General features: G+C 35.8%; 2 protein-coding genes across 3 annotated transcripts; both read right to left on the bottom strand.

Moving 5' to 3' along the window:
- Positions 1-110: 110 nt before the first annotated feature.
- LOC149799725 (uncharacterized) lies at positions 111-9347 on the bottom strand. Its single transcript, XM_089959096.1, has 2 exons — positions 9104-9347; positions 111-8831 (listed from the first exon to the last, which is right to left on the bottom strand). Exons 1-2 carry the CDS (start codon positions 9345-9347, stop codon positions 8620-8622), a joined length of 456 nt encoding a protein of 151 aa, XP_089815222.1. The 3' UTR covers positions 111-8619.
- Positions 9232-17114, bottom strand: LOC149799724 (uncharacterized). Of its 2 annotated transcripts, XM_089959098.1 has the most exons (5): positions 12800-17114; positions 12439-12525; positions 11822-11939; positions 10098-10613; positions 9232-9361 (listed from the first exon to the last, which is right to left on the bottom strand). In XM_089959098.1, exons 1-4 carry the CDS (start codon positions 12983-12985, stop codon positions 10579-10581), a joined length of 426 nt encoding a protein of 141 aa, XP_089815224.1. In that variant the 5' UTR covers positions 12986-17114; the 3' UTR covers positions 9232-9361; positions 10098-10578. The 2 variants fall into 2 exon arrangements, with proteins under 2 accessions (XP_089815224.1, XP_089815225.1); XM_089959099.1 differs by lacking the exon at positions 11822-11939.
- Between the last annotated feature and the right edge of the window lie 778 nt (positions 17115-17892).

The following is a 17892-nucleotide window of genomic DNA, read 5'->3' as shown; positions in this document are numbered from 1 at the left end:
TCTGTCAGCAGTTAAGAAATATATGTTTTAGCTAAATTAAAATTATGTATATATATATACACACGCACACACACACACACACACACAATATGTGGTATGGGCATAGACTGTTTTTCCCATTCTTTGATGGCCTCATGAATCACAGTACAGTAGCTATATTCTCACCTGTGTGACCTTCAGGACACACGGTACTAATTATACGGAAGAACTGTGAACCAGTCTAGAAATGGGTGAAGAAATAATAGAGTATTTACAGGTTTGGTGGTCCATAATTGGTTAATAATGAAAATTAAAATTTTAGGAAAAATATCTTTTGAGAGCTTATCCTATATGTAATGTAAAAAAAAATATTGACAAATTTCTACTGATGTAATTTTAGCATTTTTACAGGCTTGACTCAGGAGTACTCAATACTGAAAATAGCACCTGATTCATTTGGTGCAAAATCAATAACAGGTGTTTCATGCACATGTATGTAAACAAAGTGCCGCGGGTCATATGGTGTTCTCCACACATAAGCTTGCACCAAGGTTAGATGTGCATGAAGAATTATAGGTGTCATTATCAGCACCCATAAATTTTAAGTTATTGAATTTTGAATATGATAGTGTTTCCATATGTTTACCATTGGAGTGGAATTAGTACTGTGAGTCCTATATGCGACCTATACCATAATAGGAGCTTGTTGTTTCCATGGTTACCACGTACATCCGGGGTATCAATTTCTTGGTTTTTACATGCGACAATCGTAATGGAGTCTTTTTATCATGGTTTGCATGTGATTTTGGAGACAAATTCTATACAAAAGACAGACGGGGATGGTTTTATACACTGGAGAGTGGAAGTAGATAGCTCAGGCCATTGGGAAAAGAGCATAGTATGGCCTGATGGCAGAATTTCATATGATGGTACCCATAGATTGGCCTATATGGTTAAATAGCATTTAACACATGCACCAATTCCCCAAAAGGGGGTGGGGAGATTTTATATGTAAGCCACTTATGTCACAATCACTAATGTATCAGTACCGATCATTTAACTTTAGAGACACTCAGCAGATCAAAGCAGAGAACATTGTAAAAATAAGGACTGTGCACAAAACTGCACATGCTGCATTGCCTCAACCTGTAAATTGAATTATTTTATGTCGAGTCACATTGAATATCAATTATACCGGTCTTATTTCTTATCCTAGAATTAAACTCCTTGACACCTATTCTATGTTCAGCATGTTTCTCATATTGGTACATTACATTTTTGGGCAAACAGTATTGGAACTTTTCTGCATCCCTTTTGTTGAGGGAGCAGGGAGGGATATTTTCACTTAAAATAATAGTTTTCAACCCTTCATTCCCAATATAAGTCTGCAAAAGTCCTATCTGTATTGCATTCTTTACACAGGCAGTTTTTCTTCCCCAACTTCTCTTCATACAGTTGAAACATTCTTGATGTATAACTGCATGGTGAACATACTGCTCTCTCCCACCAGACCAGATTTCTTTTTTCTTCATGTATAACCATTAAGTCCCATGATAGAAAACCTTTATACTCAGGGTGTTGCAACTTGTGGTCTCAGAACACATTATTCCAAATCTCAGCATTTGATTACTGCATGCACTAAGCGATATGTGTTTTGTTCACCATATATGTTGTTGTGAATAAATGAAAACAAGCTTCATGTCAGAAATATGGTTTCATATTTGAAACAAAAGCTATTTATAAAACCTACATTGCTCTGTTCTTACCATCAGGTAATAGTAAGGAATCATCTAGTTGTAAATTTGGTTTGCCAAATCAAGGTGCATTACCTCCCCTTTGACTGTAATTGCGTGATTGCAATGTTTGCTTTGTTTCTCTTTTGTTCAATAATGTATGCATTTTTCAGTTTTATATTAAAAAGTAAGTAATTTAACACTGCTTATAGTAGAAAGTAGCCACAATGATTTTGAGACTTTTTCTTAACTTTTTATGAGCTTTGGGTAAATGTAGGTATATATTTATGTATTAGACAACTTCAATATGCAATTCAATTCTATTACTTAAATTTAACAAGTAGTGTATTCAGCGACAAGTTTTATCAGTGTCTGCATATTGCATAGAGACATGAACTTGTCTTGGCATAGCAAAGTTTTTCACACGTTTCTCCACCTCCAGCATACTTAATAGCTTGAGTCATAACAGTTTGTGCATACACTTTCTGTCTCCAACATCAATGTCAGCATTATAGGAACTTTGGATAGCTTTTTCAAATTTGTCTCTTGTTGTCCTTATGTAATATACCTCATGTTGATGTGTTATTTGGGTTGATACACATCCCCCCCCCTTGCTGTGGGGAACATTACCAGGCTTGAAGAAATTACTCTGTCTATTCTTTGCTTATTCACCCTTCCCCATAGTTTTATGCTAAAAAGTAGCACTATGTTATTTAATTATTCAGTATAATAAAGCTTATGGAACTCTTCCTTGGCTTGTATACCTTTTTATTAACATTTGGGGGTCATGAATCACATGTGATGATAGTTTAAATAAGTTTGGAATGTCAGCATCTCTTGATGCTTCATGGGTGTGTGTATTTGTTTTAGTCACAAAAGGGCAATGGTCTCTTATCATTTTGACCTGTCATGTGGCACACTTATTTGTTTTGTTTGATTGATGTGAATAGGGATGCACTGCATCTTATTTCTGTGAGAGTCAGCAAGAAAAGAAATGCAATTTTGAAATATAAAACATTTAAAACTTGTCTTATAGCCAGTGAGAGACGAAAATACAATGCGTCATGTAATTTGATACCCTGTGATGTCATAGTTGATGATGTCAGCATGCTTGTGTTTCTTTTGTGTAGCATTCATGCCATAGAAAGATAACATGAAGATACAAAGGTAGAAAACAATTATTTTAATAACAAGAATAAGCCACTAATAAGTACAATACAATACAGCAATATGTAATGCGGATGCAATTCAACTATAGATATTGGTATCACATAAAATGCTATTGCACTATTATCCATGCACAAGCATGGCCAATTCTTTCTTACAATTATGCTCTAATATCAAGGATTAAAATACAACTTTTTCTAAAAAATTTAAATCTGGTTATAGGACACACGGTACTAATTATACGGAAGAACTGTGAACCAGTCTAGAAATGGGTGAAGAAATAATAGAGTATTTACAGGTTTGGTGGTCCATAATTGGTTAATAATGAAAATTAAAATTTTAGGAAAAATATCTTTTGGGAGCTTATCCTATATGTAATGTAAAAAAAATATTGACAAATTTCTACTGATGTAATTTTAGCATTTTTACAGGCTTGACTCAGGAGTACTCAGTACTGAAAGTAGCACCTGATTCATGTGGTGCAAAATCAATAACACGTGTTTCATGCACATGTATGTAAACAAAGTGCCACGGGTCATATGGTGTTCTCCACACATAAGCTTGCACCAAGGTTAGATGTACATGAAGAATTATAGGTGTCACTATCAGCACCCATAAATTTTAAGTTATTGAATTTTGAATATGATAGTGTTTCCATATGTTTACCATTGGAGTGGAATTAGTACCGTGAGTCCTTCATACATGGGCCGAGTTTGAAGAACATAGTGTATTAGCTTCCAATTTTTATCAATGTGAGTTGACGTGACTGTCAGATATGATTCAGTTGACCTCGATGTCCAACTATCTGTTGTCAATGCAACCTTCTCATCATTTTGTAGGTCTTCTGTTACCAGTGCCTTGACTTGAGCATATTTTTGAAGAATGATCACCTCTGCAAACTACCTGTAACATTATATCGGGGGTCGAGTGTATGTAAAAGGTCACTAAACTCTGGCGAAACCACTATTCGGTATGGACGCATGTCCTTTATGATAAATCTGCACACCTTGTCAGTTATATGTAAAGCATGAGAAGAATGCGAGGGGTATTTCGCGAGTATGATGTTGAGAAGAAAACAAACCCCAATAATATGAAGGAAACAAATCATACAATGTGACAAAAATACCTTAGATTACCCCCATGACATAGAATACTCTCTGTCATACTATATAAGAGAGAAGGTACGTAACTTCCAAATAGTTCGTTCCACCCATGACCCTCGAGTTCCTTCTGCTATTTCTGTCTTTAAAAGCATACGCCAATACTATATGGCTTATTTCACTCCTGAGATATTTTTCTATCCATCAAGCCACCACCGACTTTTCTGCATTGTACCAAACTGAAGTTATGGGCTCTGAAACGTGCGATTTTCGTGAATTTTGTCTCTGTAAGTGCACGCGTTTTATTTTTTGTTATTGCTGTTGTTAATCCACTTGTGGGGGTGGATGCTCTACAGTGAACCCAATATAAATCTATATTATTTATTATATTTGTATAACTTGGATATCATTGATTCCTCAGCGACACGAAAGCAAGAGCCAGTAAAACATCATCCAGCACTATCAAATTCGATCAAAGCAATTATCGTAAGTCCGTCTGGGTCTGGTAAGACGCAATTATTACTTAATCTGATAATGAGATGGCTAAAATGGGATACGTTGTATTTAGTATCTCCGTCAGTGGATGATCAGAGATGTTATGATGTACTTAAAGATTGTAATGAAAATGCAAAATTGTTGGATGAGGATAGTAATGATATTATTGATTTTATCACCGATATTGATGAAGCCCCATATGTTGATGACCTAGATGGATTTATTAATCTCGTGGTATATGATGATTTAATGCTGGACAAACAATCAGATTCAGCTAGAATATTTTCTTGAGGCAGACATAAAAGCATGTATGTGATTTGTTACTCAGCAATATACAAACATACCTAAAAAGTGATCAGAGATAACTCAGAACTGTAATATTTTAGTTGTGTTTAACTGTGTTGATACACATACTCTACGAAATATTAATCAGACTTGGCGTAGTGGGGATATGGATATGATTAAGTTCAAAAGCACAATCTCCTCCACACAGATTTATAACAATAAATTTACGATCCTCAATCGCAATATCGTATAGGTTTCGAAAAAATTTTTGGTTGAGACTAATTTAATTACTCATACATTTAGAGCAGCAGAGAGAGTTGTTGGGTACCTTCTCAAGTCAAGGCACTGATAACCGAGACGGTGCGACCACAATAAATAAGTGTCACGATGGGTAAACACAAATTTTTTAAAAACACGAACGACAAAGTAACCCAACTAGAGAAACTCTCGGTAAGTTAGAGGCTTCGGTTTGACGTCATTGATTTTTTTTTCAAGTTTATGTAAGAAGCTTTATTTTTCAAAAATGGACCTTCCAGCAAGTGGTCTATTCACCCTCTCTGCTGCTTGCGTTGTTCAATCCGTATATCACGCAGATGACACATTTCTTCCAAGCAGATTTATATAGGTAACTGCAGATGATCCTTTGCCCAGTTAATGCTTTAGTTTTAAAGAATTAATATGGTTATTATATGAAGAAAGACCCAGTTAACAGAATTTAATGAAAAAATACGCTGATTGTAGCTGTTGTTTCCATCTGGAAATCGACAGATTCGTTTAAAGATGACATGTACGGAAATGCGCTGTAATAGTGAGTTAATTAAACATGGCAAACGGTACCATGATGAAAATGAAGAAACAACGCTGTTATTTATGTATGAAATAAATAATATATATGTACTTATCCTATTATTTACAGCATACTTTGGCAACAAACTGGCAACATAAAAATACAATTCCATTTAATGTTTACTCCACGTAGTCTTTGTTTACATATAGTTCCAAATGGCCCCCTTGCACCTAATAGAAAAATCGTGTTCCCAAGGCAATTTAGAAAGAATGAAGAAAGAAATGAATGGATAGCATTGTTTTTAAAATATCTTAATTCTTATTAATCCTGGAATTTAAATATATATATATATATATATATATATATATATATATATATATATATATATATATATATATATATATATATATATTTTACTGGCCTGAGGCATTGAGAAGGTAGAACTATACAAATGGTGCGGGTGCTGGTCTTTTTGTATAAAAAAGTCTTGAAATACAAGAGATTACGGAGAAGAAAGAAGACATGTATTCCAATTATGATGTCATAAATAAACGAAAAATAAATTATATTTTTATTTTTCTTCTGATCTCTCATTCTTTTCTCTTATATACAATAACCGACAGGGAAGGAGAGGCCACATTTTCAGAATTATCTCATGCACTTGGCAGCATATATAGAATCTTTTCCACAAATAAAAGCCATGTTGCTTTAGTTACTTGCTCTGGTGTCTTTTTGCCACTAAATTCACATTTTCACACAAGCAAATAAACAACAGGCATTTGATTCAGCGGAAACTAATGTATACACTCACAAATCATGTGCATGTAAAGGTATAATTGTACCATTTGTACAGCCCCAGGTGAGTACAGCTTAAGGTTTAGGGAACAATGTATTCAGAAATAAACAACAAAACTAGCTGTGGTTGATGTATTATGTAAGAGTTGTAGTTTTTGTCAGGCTTAAAAAAAATTCAGTCTCTTGGCATCATGTGAGATTATGTTAATTCATATCCAGAACATATTTTGTATATTTTAAGATTTTTTTAAAAATGTCACACATATCACTTCAAAATGCATCTGTTGTAACTGGACAACTCTTACCCCTGTTAAGTTCCAGCAGTTATCTCTCTTAAATGCAATGGAGTACCTGTTTCTGTCCTTGTCAAATTGACAATCTAACATTGTTCTCTATGACAGCGTGTGACACACATGCTGAGGTAGGATAGAAAGTATATTTATTTCACAAAACATTAATAATGTTCTCTATGACAGCGTGTGACATGCATGCTGAAGTAGGATAGAAAGTGTATTTATTTTACAAAACATTAACATTGTTCTCTATGACAGTGTGTGACAAGCATGCTGAGATAGGATAGATAGTATATTTCACAAAACATTAGCATTGAGGTCAATTGAAAAACAATTGGTACTGTCAGGGATGGTCCTGGCTTTTAAAAAGCTGTTGCCAAAAAAATCGCCAACCTCAATATTTTGTCGCCAATTTTCAAAAAGTGTCGCCAGAACAAGTAGTGTACATTTTTTCAAGTGTTAATTTAGTCTATTAATGTAACAGGCAATGAAAATTACAAAAGATGGGTTAGTTAATACTCTAATTACAACAAGCATTAACAAAATGTTACAAAGTGTTACATGAAGATCCGTCGCGATTTTAGGGCTGCCCACTTGTTGAATGCAGTTTCAAAGTGTAATTTTTCACATCTGTACATGCTGATTCTCATTAAATTCTCGAGAGATGAGATGCAGAGTTTATTTCTGATGTCAGTTTTTATGAGGTTCATCTTACTGAATCCACATTCACAGTCTACAGTGCTGACAGGTGACACCAGTAGTCTCTCAGCAGCCCCCCCCCCCCTTATGGCTAACTTCACAAAGCTTGCAGTGAATTGCTTCCTAAATCCCAAGAATGATCACTGAATGCTGTATAAATTTTCTCGACAAACAAAATAGGATCTCCATTCCCACGAATGAAACTTACATGAGTCAACACCTGGCAATATTGGACCGTATATATAAGCATAAATTCACACCCAATTTAGGTATTCTTTCACTCCTGTATTTTGAGAAATAAATAATTATTATTAATTATGCAAAACTGTTGGGTTTTTTTCTATTTTTTGTTGCGGAGTTTAAGTCTCTGCAGCCGTAACACGGGATTGATGGCAAAAGGAAAAGATCAATGAGTAAAATGCTGCACTGGCGACAGATGTAATTGTGATTGAGATTTTTTCCATTTGCTTTGTATGTATACGCAGTAGTCGCTACTTCAAAGGTTATCAGTTTTCTATGAAGGTTCAACAAAACTATTGTATTGGTACATGTAAAAAAAAAAAAAAAAAAAAAAAAAATAACAGAAGGATTAGCCATTCAATTAACCGTATCTGTTCTATTCGCGTCTTCAGAAGTTGGTGAGTTGTAGGTATAGTTCGGTAGCATGATTGACTGTAACACAGCATACAGTACTCAGCCCAGATGTCAGCATAAGCAGATTATGATGTAACAATGCACTGTAAAGATGGGGTTGTCAATATGAACAAAGGATCATTTGTGTAACAGATTGATTCCAATGCATTGCTTAGTCAAGTTTGTGGCTTCCTTTCATTCTCCCTTTTAATTTATCCAGTCCAAATCCATGATTGTATGTACAAATTAAATAACCAAAAAGTCTGTCGCCAAAAAAATCACCAGATGGGATATTTTTGTCGCCAATAAGGAAAAAAAATCGCAATTTGCGACATTGGCGAAGCCCAGGACGATCCCTGACTGTGATACCTGATACCTGTATACCGCTTATACCGTTTGAACAGACCGCTACGTTCCTTGAGAATGCTATGCATGTTACCATGAGGTTAAATTACAAACCAGTACCTTTTTTTCTCCAATGTATATATTAGTAGCTTCAGGATACGTGCATTATGAACGACGCCTCTAGTAACAAGTGCAGGGTGGTTAATTCCTTTAGCGCCTTAGTAATAGTTGGTCTGGACTTTTCTCTTTCCTCTCTAACATTCTGGTTGTCCATCTACAGCACTTGCAGCAGAACCTATGCAATATTCTCAATACATATTCACACTTCTAGCATGGCTTGAACTTACCAACCCTTTATGTGCCATAGTAGGAAAACCCAATACACTTTGGGGCAAAAAATTCAACACACTGTGGAGGCTTTCCAGCTCAAAAGTTTGGTGCAGTGGTGACAGCTGTTGTATGTCCTTTGTCACTTGGCGACTGTGAGCCAAATCACAAAATCTGGCAACTGCAGCAGAACCTGAGGAATAAATTTGTTATTTACTTAATTGTTCACCTACATAATGTTAACTTGTATACGTTGACAAATCTACAAACACTTTAGCTCAACCTGAACATTATTGAATAATCTTGCAGATATACTGGAGATACTATCTGGATTTCAAGGCTTTAATCTGTAACTTGGCATGTTCTGTAATTTTCAGTGACAAAAATGTCCCTTTAAATTTAAATAAATATCCAACTGCCACAAACTATTGATATTCCCTGAAACAGCAGGAAATTAGGTCATACCTTGCTTAAGCCATTTCTTCTTGTTTTCACATCCCACTAGTTTATCATGTAAACATTTTGGGAAGAGGTCTCCATGTCCATCATGTATATTCTGAATATGGTTCACAATTGAATGCCACTTTTCCAGCATCACGGATTTGTTACCATCAGGGATTGATGCTGCCACCCAGTACATGTGATTGGTCACACTCTTGGTCCAAAATTTTAAATCATGGCATTCTTTCTTCTTGGCCAGCAAGTTCATCTTCTTCTTAAAGCCTGGTAAAAAAAAGTGACTTTTTGAACAACAAATTGGGGCATTTTTGCTTGATTTACAATGTTTGATTTTGGTTCTATTGTCACCTGAACAATGAACAAACAGGGGTGATTTTATTTTCTCTACCCCCCCCTTTATATATCAAGTTGTCTAAATTTATCAAATGTTCAAGTACATAATCTCCAAATATTGCCATTAATAAAAATGAAACATATTTACCCTTAGCACAGTGCTAAATGTTATAGTAGTGGGTGCAGTCAGATAAATTCTCCTTCACCCACTTGCTGAATTGTGTGTGCCTGTCTGTGACAATGGACTCGATGTGAATTCCATTCTCCTGTAAAATATCATTTGTGCGCTTAAGGCCCTGTAACTCCATATGATAACTGCTATGGACTTCATTGCTCTCTAAGTAAAACCAGACATTGATTTTGTTAATTTAAAAGCCATTTTAAAACTTTCGCTATAACATGCAGAGGAAACTAGAGGTAACTGTCTTCCCCATTGACATGCTGAGGCAGTTGACACTGGCTGGTAATGAATCTGCAACCATGGCATTACAAGTCCAACACTAGACCACAGCTCCCAAAATAAAACATAAATATGTTGAGGAATAATAAGTTCTTTTGAAGACTGAACAAATTATATACTTTTGCATGGCTACTTTATTATAACATTCACCCTCTACCCTATTGAAATAGACCCTGTAAATGATAATATATTGGTAAAGCTGATTACCTGCACAATTTCCACATTGACTACTTTCCCAGTATTGACATCCGCAGTAGAATAAATTCCAAACTTGGCAGAATGACCAGGTAAGTCAGTACGACCATCTCCAACAATACCACCACACCTCACCTCCTCAAAGTAACTCTCTTGAAATGCTTCCAAAAATGTGTAATTGTTGGCTGGAGGTAGTACCTTTGGTGCACATAGAAAGTGTCCATGTTGGTATGGGCCATTTTCAGGAATTCAGAAATCCTCATGGCTTGTGACGGAATGGCTCCAGCAAACAAAATAGCAGCTGAAAGCTGTAGGTTTCCAGCTGGAATGGATCCAACGAAGGGCTAGCTATTCCATGATCTTCTGTGGTTAAAAAAGTCACATTTCTGGACAATATTAATAAAAGTTCCCATTCTGTGATTAATATTTCCTTGAGCTTCATTTCCACAGTTAACACACATACTGAATAGGCTTAGGAGAGCACTCTCTGCTACTAAGAACTTCTTTTCTTGATGAGTTGACCTTTGTCTGTAAGAAAAATAGACATTTCTTGTACGATACGGACTTCACGTACAGCAAGGGAAGTTGCAAATAAAAATAGAAATACTAAAAATTCATAATTAGTCCTATGACATAAATGCTGAACTATGCTTCCTTTTCTCTCTAGGATTTTGAAATTGTTAAAACGACAGTCCCCCTACAAGAAAACCACATCTGTTGTAAAATGAAATTATTCAGGACTGATCTTAACACATTTCATATAAATGAACCTCAATATGAAGGCCACTTTTATATTACAGATGTTGCCAATACTAAAGGTGGGCTGGTGATTGTATTACATAGGCATCATTGTACTTGCTCCTGATCCTCATTAAAGCTGCTCTGCCACGATGAATTTCATGAACTGGTAGCAACATAGGAGAAGTCCACTGAATCGCTGAGGTTGACTGTTATTTCACTGGACTCGGATGTCAAAGAGGTATTCAAGTCATCCACAGTAACTGTTGTGTGATGTGTTTCATCCGTGTTATTTGGGTCATCATTTTGGGCTTAAACAGGACCTGTGATTTGATTTGATGTGATTTGAAATTTTTACGTAGCTTTAACAATTTTTCAGTCATATCGCCACGATGTCTGCAGTGTGGCAGTTTATAGTGATGTCTAGCACTGCGGCATCATGCCGCAGACATGTAGCATGATGTCCCACCCAGTCACATTATCTAACACCGGGCCGACCAGTCCTAACACTAGCCTCTTAATGCTGAGCGCCAAGCGAGGCAGCTGTTAGTACCATTTTTGTAAGTCTTTGGTATGACTCGGCCGGGGATCGAACCCACGACCTCCTGCATCCAAGGCGGACGCTCTAACCACTAGGTCACCAGAGCAGTTAAAAACAGGACCTGTAAACCCAAGAAAAACATAAAAATATTTACTTATACTCGAACTGTGTATACATACATACATACAGATATATATATATATATATATATATATATATATATATATATATATATATATATATATATTGCTGTTGATATTATAATTGTTATGCATACATGTGGAAATTAATTAGTTATAAAAGAATATCCATTAAGTCGGATTACAGTGAGCAATGAGCTTAAAGTGATGCCTCTTTGTTATAAAGTCAGGCTTTCATACAACTAAAGGTTTGAATCAGCTTTGCTGGGCAACATCGTGGTCAATTTAAGATCTAGACCATCAACCATCTCCATTACCTTTGTCAACTTTCCTTGGTCCACTGTAGTGGGTCCTAGCAGATTTTCTCTTTGGTCTGAGTGACGTCTGATAACCAGTTGTTACCGTTTTCACCCCTGTGTCACAGGCATCATATGTCTGGAAAATTTTAGAAAGAATCAAGTATAGCAACTGCCATGGATGACTACAGCCTAATTTCAACCAAGCAGATATCTTGCCCACCCCCGACCACCTTTCCACCACTGCTAGACTGTGACACTGGGTTTATAATGCAATAGAAGTTACTATATTTTCAAGTTGTGTATTTCTATATATTACTTTTATGACTTTTTACCCGAAACTTTATTTAAGGAAAAATACTTAGATAACTTAAAATTCAAATAACAATCTGTCAACTTTAGGACATGCATCATTGTAGAAAAAAAAGTACAATAGTACCAAATCACATGGGTGGGATAATGATTTAACAGAAATGTACACATTACTGAAGTGTGTGACAATTTTGTCACATATTTGCATTAATCAAATTCAATATTTGTTGGTAAAAAAATTAATACCAAATTATTTTAAAAACATCTATTTTTCCCTGATTATTGAATGCTCTGCAGTGCTTACAATCTTGCTAAGTGAAACCTACCATATCTGGGTCAGAAATAACAGTTCCATTCTCTGCCTCATCTTCTGCTACTGAACTTGTACATCTAGCTATAACATCCTGTAATGTCTGAAAGATAAATTTAGCTGATGTTATACTGCCAAGCATAATACCGATGAAATTGTCATGTGAAACTTTACATGAAGAAACTATTACATACATTTATATAAAATATTTTCCACCTCACTATTACACCAATGAAATCTGTCCGTATGAATGTGTGACAGCCTATTCTCTCTCTCTCTTTCTCACACACACATGTACACTAACATGTAAAAAAATCATTCATAAAGCAATTAAATAAAAACAAAACAATTTGCAAAAGTTAGAGATACCATATTACCCGTTCTCCTTCCCTCTTCTTGTATGCCGATCTCGGGCACTTGAGTGTCTGGCCTGAACTAATGGTTGTGGTGGGTGGGTGGCTTTCATCCACATCAGGGCTGTGAGCACGCTTTGCTCGTGGCGTAATGGATGGTACTGCGTCATGGAGAAGAGTAGCTTTTCTCTTTATTACAAATGTAGCCATCAAGTTCTGACTGGGCACAAAATTTAATCACGTTGAAAATGCTCACTACAGATTGTGGCATGTTTTGAAGGCTCTCTCCAATCCGCTCTGGTCAACCGCACAAACCGGGACCAAAGTCCTTATTATATAATGTCCGAGGGAAACAAGTGCAATGAAACACCATCTTTTGGCGTATTGCTACATTCACCAACGATACACCTCTTTCCCATAACTAGAAATACACACAGTCAGAATACAATCCAGAGATGCTTCACGCTTGACAACGGTACAACAATGGTTCCTTGCAATGTCGGGTTCCTCTTGTGACGTCACACTGCCTGAGATCATGGAAACTCCGAAGTTGTACTTGATTTACGGAGAATATTCATGGCATGCACATTTAAAATAAATATCTCGCCATCCGTTGATCGCACAGGGTAGAAGTTTTCTACCTTTAAGGAAGGCTGCACTCCACACACCTGCACTGACATAAACTATGTGATATAAAACTGCTGCCTCATAGAAGAAAACAAAAAATGAAACCATTCTTAAGGTCTCCACTACATATAAAAGACTGAATTGTAGGTTCTCACTTTATCAATGGGGTATTTTGTGATGATTTAATTGCACTGAATCCACGTTTACATGAACCTTATGTATATCATTCAGTTATCTCCCTTATACCAGACGTGACATTTCAAGAAAAAAACCCACACACATTTGCAGGTATTTGTTATGAAAATTTGTGATATTAGTCTTGATGCTAATGTAAGTACTAGTGGTATAATAATTTATCATAGTAAAGTTTACAAGGTTTATAAACTGATAAAGCATTTATATTTGATCTAGGTATTTTTCTGTCTAATTTTAAGCTCATTCATGTTAATTTCATGTGTAGAAGAAACATAAATTGTATACATATATTTTTGAGATCATTATGGTGACTTAGTGGTTAGAGCATCTGCCTCGATGCAGGAGCTCGCAGGTTCCAACCCCAGCCAAGTCATACCAAAGATTTATACAAATGGTACAAACAGCTGCCTCGCTAGGCGTTCAGCATTAAGAGGTAAGTGTTAGGACTGGTCGGCCTGGTGTCAGGATGATGCGACTAGATGGGACTGCATGATACCCTAGTGCTAGACATCACTATAAACTGCCGCACCACAGAATCATGACTGAAACATTGTTATAGCTATGGTTAAAAATCCAAATCAACACATACACACACCCTTTGTTTTTTTAGATGGTATGCCCACTGCTTCATCTGAAATATTGGTGCTTGTAAGTGATGTCATAGTACAGGTGCCTTTGGACTGTCCTTGGACCTATGGGGCACTTCATCATCATACTTTCACTTCTCATTTCTCTTGTTTTTATCTCATTTTTTATTCACTATACTTATTGTTTATCTTTGGCATTTTTCTGTATTTTGTTCCCCAAATGTCACCCCAAATCCAAAATAACTTCTTAAAAGCTGTGATCTACTATATTTGGTGACAGATTGGATTATTGCATAAATATTTATTCAAAACACAAAGGAGGGAAGCTTTCAATTTGTGTTGCAAAGTGGATGATTAGGCTGTCCTTTGTGGAATGACTGGGGGTTAGTGACCTCATGTATCTGCAGTTTCCAGACCATAGCAGGATTTATAATGGTGGATAGGTTTTTGAAAAATTGGCAATTAATAACTGGAGTAAATTAATTTTTGCTGGAATGTGGACAGTACATAAATAATAAAACTGATGTGGTACAATCAGGTACTCATAACAACATTTTATCTGTCCCTCACTTCCTAAAACCACCTACTCTTATTCTTCACTCTCACTGGTGACTCTGACATCATAGTCCAATTTTTGTATTTTGTTAGTTTTCCTGTTACCATGGCTTAATACATACATAACAGAGCTAAAAATGATAGCACTCTTAATAATGGTTTATGAAAGTCCAGCCAGTGTGTGTGGGTAGGTAAATATGAAGAAAGATAGATTATAGATAGAGCTTTTTGGAATCATAACAGGAGACAGTGAAGCCATTATCTGTAGAAATACCCACACAGACAGATCCAGTACAGCCTTTTCTGGATGTGAGATATTTAACTAACATCAATTTCTGTCATATCATTCTCAAATAAATCCTTTTTTATTTTCAATGATTACAGAAAACTGCATTTGTTTTATTTTTGTTATTAACAGTACAGTATCTCTTTTTATTCCTGTGATTTATCCATCTGTTTTTGCATATGAGTAGCAGTATTTAATTATGTCAATATAACCTTCCATTATTATGATCAATGTAGTGACACAGTTGTTGTTGTTGTTGTAGGGTTTAACGCCATTTTTCAGCACACGATAGGCTATACATGGCGGCCAGTATTAATGGTGGAGGAAGAATCCGGGAAAACCCTGAAAAGAACCAACGACCCTTGAGAAGCTACTGACATGCTTTCTCACATACCCACATTGGCCGAATCCTAGACTCGAACCTACGCAGACAGAGGTGAGATGGCAGTGATCCGTAACGGAGAGCGCTTTAGACCACTCAGCCACTTGGGGCCCCCGACACAGTTGTAGAGAATGCAACAATTTATAACAATTTTTAACAATATACCAAACAAAATGGAAATTGCATAGTTGAAACACGAGTGGTAGATCATCTGGCTTTAATAAATGAGTGTTCCACATTCAGATTCTGGTTGTGGCATATAATCCTCTTACAAAAAGTAAAATTTGGATAGTTTTTCTAAATGTTTATAAGTACGTGATATTTGGTCAATAGCATCAGTGATAAATTTATCTTTACATTCAACCTCCCAACCCCACCATATCACCCAAACATTGCTCAAGCAACAAGAACAGAATTATTTCAGGAGGAAAAAATATGCCACAAATATGGGGTAGACAAGACACATAATTCCCCGTTTTATATATTAAATATACCTGGGCTTAAAACAATTTGCCAAATCCTCATCCTTTAACAGTTTTGTTTTAATTTTATCTTGTTAGATAAACTTTACACGTTTTTTGCCAAGAATATGTCAAGTTATTTAATGCAGACATTACTGGTAATAAAGTTTTAAGTACAGATATACACTACGATAATAAAACTAAAATCAGTCCTGCCATTTCTTAAAGGGTGCATTGTAGGAATCAGCACAACTGGGTGATGTTATTTTGTTTTCCGAGTTTTAAAGTGTTGCAGTTGATGTTTCACACACATTTCAGATATTAGACACATTGTTACAATTTCTTTTTGTTTTTCTGTCACATTTAACAGCTGTTTGCATTCATACCAGGGCAATGGGTGTAAAGTACCATGCCCATTTTGTAACCCTGCAGCCCGAAATGTCAACCTCTTGGTCATGATTTCAACACTTTAACCGCTTTGCTACTGTGGGTCCCTCTTCATTCGTCACCTGTCAAAGACCTTGTTTTCCTAGTCATTACGGTAATTGATAAAGTTCGTGAAACACTGTAATCAACGCCATATAAGGTCACCACAATTACTACACAACTGACTTTGTTCTTTAGCAAGTACATTTTTCAAAGAGGACGGAAATTATTTACAGTTAAAAATAATAAAGGTCGCTGGAAATGTTAGTTGATTATGGTACATACATTGTGTACATGTACGTCTGACCTACTGACGATTGCGGAGGACGCATTTGCAAATTTGACATGATAAAGATCAGTTTTTTAGATTTGGGGTGATTGAGGGGATTATATTTGATTACCTGAGACGATATTTAATAAATGTCATCGATCTCTTTAGAAAATACTGGATTTCACTTGATCCATCACACATAGCTTTTGTATGTCGCTTCCATGGCTGTTTATAACTCACTAAGCATGCGCAAGATAAGACCAGTTTAGTATACCCGGTCGGAGGATGATATGAGTTACCAAATGGCGGTTCAGCAATAGAGTTGGAATACATTTTCAATAAAGTATTTTCCCATGATGATAATTTCAGCAAATATATATTGTTAGTTGAAAATAATAATTAATTTTGCATAGATTTAAAGTTTCATGACGAGTTAGGATTTTCCAACAATTTTCCATCTTCTCCAACATCCAACACTTTTCTAACAGTCTGCCAACTTTCAACGGTTTACCCGAAAAATTCCAACTAAACACTATTCAAGAAACGGGAAAGTTCGAATCGGGATCCAGAAGCCATTGCACAGCAACAGAGCGATTGAAGCCCAGATTCGTTGGAAATGTACAGGAGCACGTAACAGCAGGTTAAAGAGTCTATTATAGCAAGACATGGGTGTCTGCTTTAATTTGAGATTTTAGTTACTTCTATAATTTACTTAGTATTTATTTTGCAATTATTTTTATAGCATTAACAATATCGCTAGCTTAAGAATTTTAAGATAAATGTAGCTAATGCTGTAATTTCAGGATTTAAAGTAGAACTTCAATTTCTCGTATTATTCTAAAATAACTGCTTCACTTCTAACGTTTCTCTGAAGAACTTGTTCAAAAATCTATAGTGTATCATTGCTAATCTCGTCATATAATAAGTTTTGAGGAAAGACAGAAGCTAGACACATTGCACCCAATTACATTGAACTATTGTCGACTGTCACGAATTTCAAACAACTATTTGGCTTGCTGGTGTTGCGCTGACGAACAAACTCTTCCACTTTCAAAAACATGTGTTTTGATAGCTGACTGACCATTAATCCGTTACCGAAGAAGTTGGCAACTATCACCGCCCGATTTCTGCCAAATAGCAATTTGTGTTTTAAGAATAGAATCGGTGATCTGAAAATTTTAACTGCCACGTGTAAATGATTTTCTTCATCAAATCAATTTGAAACTTTAAGTCAAGCTGTAATGGAGAAATAATGGTGGATATTGCTGCATACGGGAAATACCACTTTATTAGACTGTTTTTGTACACCAATGAACAGATATATTCA

Source organism: Sinohyriopsis cumingii, chromosome 5 (assembly GCF_028554795.1).
Source record: "Sinohyriopsis cumingii isolate HCF-2022 chromosome 5, ASM2855479v2, whole genome shotgun sequence".
Lineage (NCBI taxonomy): Eukaryota > Metazoa > Mollusca > Bivalvia > Unionida > Unionidae > Sinohyriopsis > Sinohyriopsis cumingii.
The sequence above is the reverse complement of the archived record's forward strand: the minus strand, read 5'-3'. Positions and strand labels throughout refer to the sequence as shown.

Excerpts from the sequence above, each read along its gene's own strand:
- LOC149799725 (XM_089959096.1), bottom strand. The coding sequence starts at position 9,347 with ATGAACTTGCTGGCCAAGAAGAAAGAATGCCATGATTTAAAATTTTGG. Across the intron at positions 8,832-9,103 it reads GAAGAAATGGCTTAAGCAAG|GTTCTGCTGCAGTTGCCAGA; the intron begins GTATGACCTAAT and ends TTTATTCCTCAG.
- LOC149799724 (XM_089959098.1), bottom strand. The coding sequence starts at position 12,985 with ATGGCTACATTTGTAATAAAGAGAAAAGCTACTCTTCTCCATGACGCA. Across the intron at positions 12,526-12,799 it reads AGAAGAGGGAAGGAGAACGG|ACATTACAGGATGTTATAGC; the intron begins GTAATATGGTAT and ends TTTATCTTTCAG. Across the intron at positions 11,940-12,438 it reads TTATTTCTGACCCAGATATG|ACATATGATGCCTGTGACAC; the intron begins GTAGGTTTCACT and ends AAAATTTTCCAG.